Here is a 12,978-nt window from a genome sequence, read left to right as displayed (position 1 = left end):
ATACACTGCAAAAACATAAATTATTACCAAATATTTTTGGTCTGGAGGAAATATCTTAAAAACCAGTAAATAAGACAAAAACAACTTACAAATAAGTTTGTCAGATTTTCAGTTTGTTTTAAGTCAATAATTTCTGGGTACTTATGAAAAAGTACTCGTTCCATTTGCAGATTATTTCACATGTAAAGTGGGGAAAATGTTTTGCTATAAGTGAGATAATCTGCCAGTGGAATAGTACTTTTTAAAAATCAATATTAAGGAATTATTGACTTAAAATAAGCTCATATATCTTGCTGAAAAAATACTTTTAAGTGAAAAAATACTTATTTCAAGTGTACTAAGATATTTGAACTAGAAACTACACCAAAAACTCTTGGTAAGATTTTGTGTTTTTGCAGTGTCATCTCATAAAAACATGACTGTATGCATTATGATTTCTACGAGGTCATAAAAAATACTTTGAATTAAAGAAAATATACAACTGCAGCATCAGTAAGCAGAAAAAGCCATCCTGATGGTAGCAGATAAATGTCACGGCTTGTGTTGAAAACGGGTCGTTTATGAGCAGCTGGGGGAGAGGAGGCCCGCCCCTCTGTCAGAGATCCAGATGGCAGCACGAAGGCAGCGTTTGGGTGTGGTGGTCGGGCTGCTGCCTGACCTGCCGCTAAGATCCATCTGCCTGGAAAAACAACTCACTGAACGAGCCGAGCGGTGCTTGGCTCGTTCAACGGTGTCAGTCTGGATTAAAACTGGACACAGGCAGATGGAGAAGGTGGCCTCTTGGCTCCTCAGACCCACACGCCTTTGGCAACAATAAACAGCAACTTAAAGGTGACCTACTGTGCTTCCTCAAACAAGACTTAGGATAAGTCATGTTCATTATATTTTTTTGCACAAAATTATTCTTAGATAATGAGATTTTAGTCTAATCAGTTCTTCCACTTTTGAATGGCTGCAAACAGATGCGCAATTATACAACTGTCCAAGTTTGAATAGCAGGAGTAGAGCCTTCTGCACAAGTAACAAGAAAGCAACAAGTTCCTTCGGAGCAGTAAATCAACAATAAAACACTTTTCCTGTAGCCACTGTACAGCGCATGTAGCAATAAAACCAGCTGCATGCGCTGGAGCTCTGCTGGGGTTGCTAGGTGACAGGCGGAACTCTGCTGGGGTTGCTAGGTGACAGGCGGAACTCTGCTGGGGTTGCTAGGAGACAGGCGGAACTCTGCTGGGGTTACTTGGTGACAGGCGGAACTCTGCTGGGGTTGCTAGGTGACAGGCAGAACTCTGCTGGGGTTGCTAGGAAACAGTGCCTGCATATTTTGGTACTGATCTGAAACCAAGTAAATACAGAGACACTACTGCAGATACCGATACGTATTATTTTAAGTATATCATCAAACTTCTGACCTTTAGGTATTTTTGTGTTTTTAAAAAAAAAAAAATATTTTGTGAAAACTGAGGAGAGAATTTAGTTTATCTGTGTCTTCAAAATACTTAATAATGTTAGCGAATTGTTTCTAAATAAACAAAGTGCAGATAATTAAATAGGTTGTTCACATGTCAACAACTCACTCAACTAGTTCACATAAATATGGTGAAAATTCATAACAAAGAGGGAAAATGAACGTGTATAATTTGCTTCTGAGTGCAAGATGAAGTTCCAGCCGAACTATGAAAAAAGTCTGACTTATAGACTATAAAATACAATCATTTTCTCATCAGTGTATGTTTATGTACAACAAAAGAGGACAAGTTGGTGTAAATTCTTCCTTATGCGCCTTCAGTCTTTCTAAATACTCTAAATTAATCCGCTGATTATCAAACACATTTTGTTTTTAATACCAAGCTCTTGGAAAAAACTCTCTTGAATCTTCAGTGACACTCCTTCAACCGTGTCCTGGAGTTCATTCATTCACTGTTTCTGCTTGACTAGTGTTTTTCCACCCTCATCTCCAGTCATTTTCACCTGAACCTCCATGACCTTTTAATTCCTTAAATTGTCACATGTTGATTCTTCGCTGATTAGATCCTGAGAACAAACTAAACCACACAACATTATTCAGATTTTTTGGGGCCTTTTTGTTATTCGGCTACACACATCTCAGATTTTTTTTGAGTCCTTCTTGTCTGCATTACCCGCGGTGCATTTTAAGACACTAGTTTTTACGTTTTCAACAAGAAAGTTGAATAAAGTTAAGAGCAAAATAACCAACCTGTGAAGCAGATCCAGGTCTGTCTTTCCTTGAAATCTCATTCCTGGAGAGGGCGACAGGAAAACTGTTTCAGCAAAGGTTAAAACTCCTGTGCACTTTAGCCTAAAAACCTCAGGAGACTTCAGGCAGTAAATACATTCACCTGTATCTCTGTTCTTATCAGGTCAAGTCCCAAATAGGGTTGTCATTCTCAGCAGGGAACTTATCAGTGAGAAACCATCACCTGGCTAACAGGTTTGACAAACTGTGTACAAAGGAGTTAAGATTTGAGTTTACCCTTTATGAAGTGGGTCCATGTGGGTTTCTCCAGGTCTCTCACCAAAACATTCTTTAATCTGCAAAAAAATAAAGCCATTTAAATCTCATTTATTATTTTGATGCTAACATGGAGCAAATAGTAAAAATGAATCTAAGACTGTTTTGAAGTCCATTCTTCTGACCCATCATGTTTATTTTGATAAAACCTGACTTATGATTGTTTGAATGTTTGTTAGTCATTGATACTAAGACATGATGAACAAAGAAAAACTCAGTCTGCTGAATTACTCTCTTTGGTTCACAAATACTGTTGTAAGTATGCCAGGCCAATGGGTGGCGCTGTAACACCGCTACAGAATAAAAAAAAAAACCAAAAGTGCCATGTTTGTTATAAGTGAGAGTGAGGCGCATGGGGAATAGAGAGACAAATGGAGCTATTTTTAAAAATAGACGCGGCTCGCATGGCAACACGGAAACATGAAACTGAAATCGAAATTTATAGGCTCTTTTACCCGGGTTCAAAAAGATTGGTTCTGGTCAGCTTAAATGACGAAAAACTTTTGTGGACACACCTAAAATTCTCTCAGTACGGATGTGGCCTAAAATAGTCCCTATTTACTGAGAAGAAGTAACATGAAAAAGATGAATAAGAAAAAAATAAAATTAATGTTAACCACATTTTAGGTTCAGTAAAGTTGAGACGTCTCACAACAGCCCATATGTTACGGTAGTTTTAAATCAAAGTAAACGTACAGCTGTAAAACCATGATTGTTGTATGTGCTAAGCTAAAGAAGGAATAATATTACAAATTAGCTAGTATGCGTTAATAGTATTGAAGTTTATGCTTGTGTGAATTGGTGTTGGAAAACTCTCAGATGCTGTCAAATAAAAAAAATGCTATGATAGATTATTACACTTTGATATATTAGCTAAGTATAATAAAACTTTGCTTACCTCTGCTCTGGAATGTCTTGGCTAACCCTGCTATAGGTTCTTGCTGTAAGCATAGGAAGGATATGTAGGGAATGTTGCTAGCTAGGCTAAATAGGCTAACTAGCTATCAGGTCTTTATGAGTTACTTATCTTGACTGTAAAATCAGCAGGCTTTGTTGGGGATCTTGCCTGTAGGGTGTCTTAGTTATAAGCTGTCAATACTCACTTAGGCTATAAACTAGCTTGCCAATCCCAGCTTTTTGAAATGCTGGGATTCCTGCTTATCTAGGCCACAAGCTAGTTCACCTATCTCTGCTACATGCCTATCATGTCTATTTTGGCTATCTAGGTTAAAGCTATCTAAGCAATCATGGTTGGTTATTTTGGCTACCTACACTATGTGCTATCTCAGCTATGTAGTCTATAAGCTATGTTGGCTATCTAGGTTACTTTATACTATCATGGCTATTTTAGTTGTACACCATCTCTGCTATCTTTCCTGTTATGGCTATATTTTTTTTGCTAATGTAGGTTGCAAGCTAGCTTGCCTGTAGGGAAAGTTAAGTGAATAATATTCATACACTCAGCAATATTTTGATCATTTATTTTAGTAAATTAATTCACTAAACGGCAGCTAGCTAGCTAGATTTCCTGATGTTTTTTTTGCTGCAGAATAAAAACAAAGTTAAAAAATTATAAAGCTGCTGTTGAGCTTCTGTAGCTTTTCACTTAAAAAGCCGTCATTCTCAGAGAAAGCTGTTCACACCAGCTAACACAGATCATGTCTAACCTAGAACCTGTGGTGCTATCATGTGTCATCTGTGCTGTTATGTAACTTATTGGCATGCAGTGAGAAAAAATAACTGTGATCTGATCGTCTCTTTACTCCTGTTCCATGAGTATGACGCTAAATAAATCAGTGAGTCAGTCAAACAGGACATCATGCAGATCAATCATGAATAATTTTGTCTTTGAAATATGCATGTAAATATGTTTGACCGTAAAATGGGCCATTGTGTTACTGCTAACATACGGTTCAGATGGTCTGAATTGGAAGATAGTTGACAAAGTGGTGGAACCTGATTACATTTTTAATAAAGTTAATTGCAGGCTTGTAACGAATTAATTGCATTTGAACTGAAAATCACAAACTGACAAAACAAGCAGCGTTCTCCATTAAAAAGCCCTTCTTTGCGGCTTTGTTAATCACTGTTTGTGGATGTTGCTTGCGCGGCAGATTTAAAGTCTTACCAGAAACATGCAAATACAAAGGTTCCGCTTGCTTTGTTTTGTTTGCAGAAGGAAACTAAACGAAGCAATTTATTGATTAATCTATGTAATTAATTAACTGAAATCTTCGTGTTCAAACCCCAGGCTTATGTTAAATACAAAAATATGCAAGTTGCACACTAATGCAGCCATTTCATTTTAAATTATTTTTTGGGAGAAAAACATAATTAATTCAAAGATGATACATTTTCCACTTACATGTTAGAAACACGACACAGAATAAAACTTGAATAATTTCCTTCTGTGATTCTCCTCAAGTGGATAATGGCTAATTAAGCACTTATCGCTCCCTGAATGTGAACTACTTTACTTAGGGGAAAAATTAACAATTAGTACTGTCTGCTGGATATTACATGCTGCCGTCCAGTGGTTGAAAAAACCATTAAGCAACTTCCTGTCATTTACCAGCTTGACTCCAGTAATGATTCTCACTAACAAGACCTGACAATTATTTGCTCTGCAGAAAAAGGATGACAGGGTGAAAGTAAAATGCTTCTTCATTACTGGTGCATTAGTGGAGAACATGACTAGCTTTTGAAACTGTTAAAATAGAACAAAATAATTCGAGCTTCATTAAACTGACATTGATTTCACTGTGCGGTATATTCCTATAAGCTCCAAGCAGAGACGAGATGTGACTCACCGTGTGGGCAGGCTGGTTGTCAGTGAGTTGCACCAGAGTCGGACAGTGTTTGGACTTCCTGGAGGTCCGGTCGGCCCGGCCGCTCTGGCCACCCTGCGACTCCACGCCGCTGGTCGGCTCCTCCCCGACGCTCCCTGAACTGCTGCAGCTGCTCGACGGGATGTTCTCCTTGTTGGTGTCGGCAGCTCTGCTCCCGGATGGAAAAAAACAACCCGAAAAGAATTACGACATTAGACATCTGCCTCCATCTGACTCCTTCCTGTTCTTTTTATCAGCTCGATGTCGGATGAAAAACAAACACCAAGGTCATCCTGGTGGCTTACTTATACTCTCTCAAGCAGATAATTTGCTGTTTAGCTTTGTGCTAATTCTATTTACAGTATATTTAATCTTAAAGACACTTTCTGCTTCACTCCTCGAATCCACATGTCAGTGATCACTCAGACATCAACATGGATTAGCTCCCTACTGGTGTGATTCCAGTTGTTTTGACTGGATAAAGTCTCAGTAGGGAAGCTTGCCACACAGAGGAACATTTTATACTCTGTCCTTCTGCTGGTGAAAACAGACAACAGAAGCTCTGAGGTCAGTTTTTGTTAACACAAAATAGAGCTAAAGATATTTAGGGGACCTACTATGCAAAATTCACCTTTTGCACATATTTTAAATCTTTTTTACTTTCATTTTGATCTCAACTGCTTAATAATAATAATAATAATAATAATAATAATAATAATAATAATAATAATAATAATAATAATAATAAAAATAGCCAGTCGTTATTTGACAATAAGTCAAAGTTTTTATGGTGTCTTCATCAACTTGTTTTATCGCTGTCTGCACTGTACAATGGCTGCTGGAAAAGACAAGTGTTTTGTTGTTGATTTACCATCCAGAAACCACTTCCTGCATCCCTGTTGATTGCACAGGAGGCTCTACTTTTGCTTTTCAAAGATGTACAGTTGAATAATTCTGCATCAATTTGCAGTCTTTTGTGTAAGCGGCTTGTTTGGATTTAAAGTGACAGAGGCCCTAAAACATCTTATTCTGAAATGAATTCAAACTGGACAGACTAAAATCTAATTATCTAGGAATGATTTTGTGCAAAGAATGTAATGAAATAGTTCACATACATATCCCAACCTGTTCAAGGAAGTATAAAAGTAATCATTAAGTATTAAGTTAACCTTATTTGGAAAAATGTCTTAAGTTTGGGAGTTTATCTTGTGATGCATTTACTGTTTACAGGAGTTCACTTTTGCTTGCATGTTCTCCAGATTGATTGTGCCAAAAAAAGAGAGAAAAATATCCAATATGCCTTTCGCTGCCATGTGGTTACATGTTATATAAAATACCAAATTGTTTGGTTATGCCACTGACAGAGTATTTTTGAGTGGAGCTCAGTTTTAGAGAACTTTTGGTGTTTTTTTTTACATGAGGAATTCATGTCCCTAATATAATCTTACTGTATTGTTATAGGGGGTGAATGAAATAATTAAACAGTTTTTTAGGGAGCAAATGTTGGAATTTTAATGCTAAAAGAGACGAGTCAAATTTACTTTTGGGCTACAGCAAAAACCATGAATGTCCTGAAGGGGCCAGTTGTGGTAGAATATATTAATTAAACTACCAATTAATTATTAATCTGCTAAAATTTCAATTTATACTTCTTAAAATGTAACAAAGTTTAGCTTCACACTGATGTAATTTGATCCTACACAAATAAATATGTGATTTGACTTATACAATAATATTTAAGCATACAAATGTTAGATAAAGTTTAATTTATTTGCCATCTTAGTATCTAGAAGGCCACATAAATTGTTATGGCTGTCCAGATTTGGCCCATGAGCCTTGAGTTTGACACCTGTGGTGTACAGGCAGCAAAAACACAGATTGGATATCATTTTTCTTAAAAAAATAAAAATCAAAACTATTTATATGAGTTTACTCATAGTTACCGAAAATAAAATTAGTTTGATCTGTAAGAAAGAAAACAGTTTTCCACAGCACAGAAGCATATGTTACTAAAATGAAACCTAATTTCATGCTGGAAGCGTCAGAGTGGCAGATTGTACCGGTTTCTTTGTCTGAGGCCTTCCGCCTGCTGCTCCCTCTGCTGTCGACGTCTCTGCCGCGCGGTTGGCGTTCCCGTCAGGCTCGAAGGTCGCGAGGTCAAGTCACAAGTCACCGAATGCTGATCTGCTATGTCAAAAAGGTGCTGCTCCACTGCTGAGCGGATGGTCTGGTCCAGAAAACTCCTGGGAAGAAAAATGAGGCGGTTAAAAGTAATCATTAAATTTACAGCAGTAAGTTACAAGTTTTAATTGAATTTATGTGCAAAAGACGACTTACTTCACCACATCTGGTCTGCAGCGGACAGGAGAGAGGTGGTTACTGAAAAGAAAGCAAGTGGGGAGAGTTAGTGCTGCAAAAACAAATGGTCACCACAGGTCAGTGAGCAACACTGAACCCCCCCAGAGGCCCGAGTTCGAGCCCTGCGTGATCCAGAGTGTTAACTTCAGCTCAGCTTAAGGAGGTCCTGTGAGAGCAACCCGGCTGGGTTCTATACTCAGGAAAACAAAAACAACCCTGGCACAAGCGCCAGAAGATAGTTACACAATGCAAACATACATAAACAGGATTTATTCTGCTCAGAGGAAAATAAATAATACATTTAACTACTGTCACATCCATCCAAAAACGTTTGATGCATCCTGGCATCGAGGCAGGGTTACAATAGTTTTGGGTTTTTCATTAAAGTTTAGTTTTATTTCATTGTGATTTTGTTTAATTCAATTAGTCTTAGTTTTGTTAGTTACAGTAGCAGTTTTATGTAGTTTCATACTTTTGTTCATTAGCTGCAAATTTAAAATTCACAAAGGTAAAACTATTGGATTGTGATTATCTATACACCAATTGGTAATGAATACTCAGCAGAAGATATAATTTTCAAAAAATGTATTCAATTATTGTTGAACAACTGACTAGCATTTCCCCCAACTTTTGCTGTCAGATTCCCTCTTTAAACTTTATTTTATTTTCAACTCTACTGTAAAACAATCTTGTTTTGATTTTCTGTTGAATTATAATTTTTTGTTCTTTTTAAAATTTAGAATCAGTGGTATTGATGTTGGTGATACCAAGTATTGCATTTACTTGGTATTGGATCAATAACAAAATATTATCAGTTACAAACTCTGAAGAGTTTCTTTCAACTTTCCAAAGTAGACAGAAAACTATTTTTTATTTTATCTGATCTCCACTAAACTCAGACATTAGAATTATGTTTAATTTTTGAATTTATTGTTAGATTTCTTTTAGTTTAAATATGAAAATGTTAAATATTAAGCACATAAAATTCTTAGAAATGGCCCTTAACTTCCTTACTGCCTTAATGTCTGCCTGTCCTGGAAACATTTCCCTCAACATACAGAGATATGGACAAAAAGCTTCCATAAACAGCCGTGTTGACAGTGATAGCACGGCTTGGCAGGCGGCCATGTCTGCAGCGCCGATAACAGGACAGATAATAATGGAGACAGCGAACAATTGGAGGTTAGTCAGGTGAAGCTCTGCAAAATGACTTCTGGCATACAGAAATCTGTAAACGAAGACAGAGAAGAAGATCTAAAGAAACCCGGCGGTCTCATAACCAGATAAGGAACGTCTGAACTTCTGTTATCTATGTGCAAATGCAAACGATGAAAAACAGCCAATAAATGTCGGATTCAGATGTAGAAGTTAAAAAGTTCCTCCAGAGTTAGTGGATTTCACCGATTATGTCACAGCCAGAACATTTTCAGGCCAACAACCTTAAAATAGCTGCGACTCAAACTGTAGCAGGTTAAAGCAACAGAAAGTGGTTTAATGGATCACCGGTGTTGATTCAAGCCTCGATGTTAACGCCAAGAGATCTGCCAGGCAGAAACGTTTCAGGAATGTGGTCAATCATCTGTAAAGCCGGAGGTAAAGCTGACATCCTCACGCTACAAGAGGTCCCGTTTTAAAAGTGACGAGATGATTAATAAGATCTATAAGGAGGCAAGTGTTGAACTTTAGAGGACATCTATAACACCCAGACTGAGCTTGGTGCCCAGATTTAACTCTGACATCATCATCTTTTTTGGCATCTAACATTTACAATAAACATATGAGTTCTTGCTTGTATGTGTAATGTACTCTCAAATGGAAACACAGTAATACATTCACAGTGGTACTATCTAGTGGAAGCACTGTAAAAACACAAAATCTTAAGTATTTTGGTCTAGTTTCTAACTTACAAGTAATTTTTCAGCAAGATATAGGAGCTTGTTTTAGGTCAATAATTCCTTGATATTAATGAAAAAGTATATTCCATGTTGGCAGATTATTTCATTTATAACAAGACATTTCCCCCATGTTATAAGTGAAATAATCTGGCAATAGAACTAGAAGTTTTTCATCAATATTAAGAAATAATTGACTCAAAACAAGCTGCTATTTCTTGCTGAAAAGTTACTTCTAAGTTAGTTTTGTTATTGATCCAATGCCGATATTTGCACCAGAAACTAGACCAAAAATACTTTGTAAGGTTTTGTGTTTTGCAGTGTTTGAGCTGCCTTGTTCCTAAATAAACCTGACTTATATTCTAAATCTGTAAATATCCTGATGCCAGACGCTGTGGTATATATAGTCGAGGTGAGAATCTCGTACTGGAATTGAATTTGAACAACTGTTCGTACTGTCCGTGCTTAACATGATAGCAGCCAGTAAATCTATGCTTTTTTTTTATGTCTGCTTGTGTGGCAGCCAATCTGTTAATGACATTAAAAGGTGAAAGAGACTGCCAGTAAATGTCCGTCCAGTAATTAAATATCACGTTGCAGATATTCTTAAACAGCCCTCAGATTTATGCAGGACACCTGCTGGAGTTTTGGCAAAGCGGCCGTGCCGACAGCGTGGACAAACGTTTCCAGCTGACTTAGCTCTGAGCTAACAGAGTGGGAAAGTTTCCTGGTGAGTTAGAAACAGGCTGAGTCACAACCTGCAGGCAGGAGAGGCTGAGTCAGCGCAGCAGAAACGTCACCAACAGGAGGGATGTGACCCAAGTCACGGACTCTCATTCCAAAACGGTAAAATATGCACTAAGTTTCAGTTTACCACAATATCAGCTGTGACAAAATACTAGAGGAAAAATTCTCCCTATTCCTTAAAATATAAATAAAACTGTGAGTAAGCAAAAATTTCTTTCCTTGTTTTAATAAAATAAAATAATAGAACATATTATTAGAAAAATTACAAGTGAATAAACATTGATTAAATAAATTTGACATTAGGATTAATAAAAAACATATATATTAAAATTTAAGTAATGTAAAATCTTAATAATCATAATAAAAATATATTAACATAACAATGAAAAATTAATAATCCATGATTTTCTTAAGGTCCCTTACAAAAATATTCAAGAAAATTAAATTATAAAATTAATATAAAGAAAAATAATATGAACTTTCATATAGAGATAAGGGAAAATTAATTATAGTATAGTAAGTTAGGTATTAATATAGATCAAATTAATGATTAAATAATTTTAAATGAATAAGAACATAAAAATAAAAATAGTGATGATTTAATCAGTATAAATAAAATAAAACTAGTAATATCAGCATCAGTACAATGGAAATTAAGCTAAATATGTAACAATGCATTTGACCTGATCATTGCATCATCACCAAATGACCGTTTGAATTTCATCTTTTCCAATATAAAGTAAAATAAAATATAGAAAATATAACAAATATATTTTATTTGTTGTTAAGAAGTTAAAACCAGTTAAACTCAACAAAAAGTTAAAAATCCTGACATGAAGTATTCTTTTATTAACTTAATTTATCAAAAATACTTAAGCACCAAGATAAATAAATTGATCTGAAACCGTAAACGTAACAATAGTTTGATAGCAATACAGTGAAATTGCTGAGTAAAGTAACTTGGAGCTAAAATGATGTTTGGCTTTTTAGGCTGAAAACACACATTTCCAACCTAATTATAAACTAAAAACGTTCTGAATGGTCGTCTGAGTTTAATTGTGTCTGAGAGATTAGACTGTAATTCGTCCACGTCTGGGACTTTAATTTCTGGTTGTGCTATTCCTGCAGAGTTAAAAAAAGTTGACAATGCAGCTCTTTGTTAAAAGAAAGCTTAGAGATTGCCTCATTTATTTGCTCAACTTCAGACCCTCCAACCAACTGGATTACTTTGCAAACAAAAGTACGAGCGAAACAACATCTTAGCTGCTCTGTTGTTGTTTTTAAAAGTTACTCGCCTTTATGTCATTAAGGCTCCACAGCTTCCAGCTGAAACCAGTTAAATCCCCCAGCAGCGTTTACCAGAACACATCCGCTCATCTGGTGTTACGCCACAGCCAGGTATGAGTTAGATAAACAGCAAAAAAAAAACAAACGTTGGTCTATGATTCACGCTGTCGGGGTCAGAGGTCAAACCTCAATCACAATGTTTTCTATCTGAACCATAAAATAAACAATCACCTTTTGTCTGTTTTGTATTAAATTGCACAAAAATATAAACATTTTTATTATGATTTTATTTTGCTCACTGAAGTCAATAAATAAATTAATTAAGTATATAAGCTGCTTAGTTTGTTATTACTGGTTTATTTAAAACAAGGATGCAAACATCGTTAATAAAAATGCTTTGCACTAGATTTAGCCTAAGCTATTTCCATCTGTAAATAAAACACTAATGTCATAAAAGTCTCCATATAAAATCACTGTATGGACTCATGAAATTATATAAACTTTACCAAAATCTGCTCTGAAATTACTAATGCTAAGATTAGAAATGATTTTTGTTTTGTTTTGTTCTTTTACCCCCACTGATCAAATCAATATTTTCAATATTTTTTGTGAAATATTATGACAGATATGTTTTTTTTTGTATTGGTTTGTTTGTTTCTCTACCTTTACTGACACATTCTCCTCAATTTAAAAGTTGGACTCTTCTTTTTTTGTGAAATATCAGGTAAATGATTTTAATTCAGTGAGTAAAGTGAAAATCAAAGCGTCTCGACTTGATATTTTATGAGGTTCTGTGTCTAAACATGTAGTAGGTGTGCTGTCAGAACCAGACCCAAACAGAACTGCCTGGTTTCCTCATGCTTCCATGATGATGAAACTCTGAGGCTTCCAAACCAACACACAGACGGGAGGCCTCACCTCATGTAGAACGGAGATGCTGGCCTCTCTTCATCCTGTGAGCTGAAATATGATAAAAAAGAGACACATTTAATTACCTGGCAGCAGAATGATTTCATACAGAGAAATGGCGTAAACCTCAGAGTTAAAATAGGCAGATGGAGCTGGCTTTTGTCTGCAGAATAATAGCGGTGCAGAGCTACAGATCGCTGCCTTTGTGGAACCTGTCTCTGGTTTCTATAATAAACCAGCAGAGAAAGTGTTGCTTCTCCAACATACAGGCTGCATTATTCCAGAACCTACATCAAGCTGTGCAAAATCCAAATATGTTTTATTTATAAAGCATTTTTAAAAATATGATTAACTGATGTGATGGACAGCCTGAAAACAAATCAAACGAAAACACTAAATATTAAAATGTAATGAAACAGTTAAAGCA

At 36.0% G+C, this 12,978-nt stretch overlaps 1 protein-coding gene across 2 annotated transcripts in view; it reads right to left on the bottom strand.

The window, feature by feature from the left end:
- Window positions 1-12,978, bottom strand: part of fam13a (family with sequence similarity 13 member A) — a 60,823-nt gene that overhangs the window by 17,637 nt on the left and 30,208 nt on the right. For both annotated transcript variants that reach the window (XM_088006389.1, XM_088006387.1), the window contains exons 9-14: window positions 12,561-12,602; window positions 7,696-7,737; window positions 7,419-7,601; window positions 5,341-5,527; window positions 2,492-2,550; window positions 2,216-2,258 (exon numbers count right to left, since the gene is read on the bottom strand). In XM_088006389.1, the coding sequence (XP_087862515.1) occupies window positions 2,216-2,258; window positions 2,492-2,550; window positions 5,341-5,527; window positions 7,419-7,601; window positions 7,696-7,737; window positions 12,561-12,602 (556 nt within the window). The remainder of the gene's footprint in view (window positions 1-2,215; window positions 2,259-2,491; window positions 2,551-5,340; window positions 5,528-7,418; window positions 7,602-7,695; window positions 7,738-12,560; window positions 12,603-12,978) is intronic.

The sequence above is a fragment of the Poecilia mexicana genome, unplaced genomic scaffold, assembly GCF_051168715.1.
Source record: "Poecilia mexicana isolate PSO_F unplaced genomic scaffold, ASM5116871v1 scaffold_1, whole genome shotgun sequence".
Taxonomy (NCBI): domain Eukaryota; kingdom Metazoa; phylum Chordata; class Actinopteri; order Cyprinodontiformes; family Poeciliidae; genus Poecilia; species Poecilia mexicana.
Note: the sequence above shows the minus strand (reverse complement) of the source record. Positions and strands in the feature narration are given on the sequence as shown.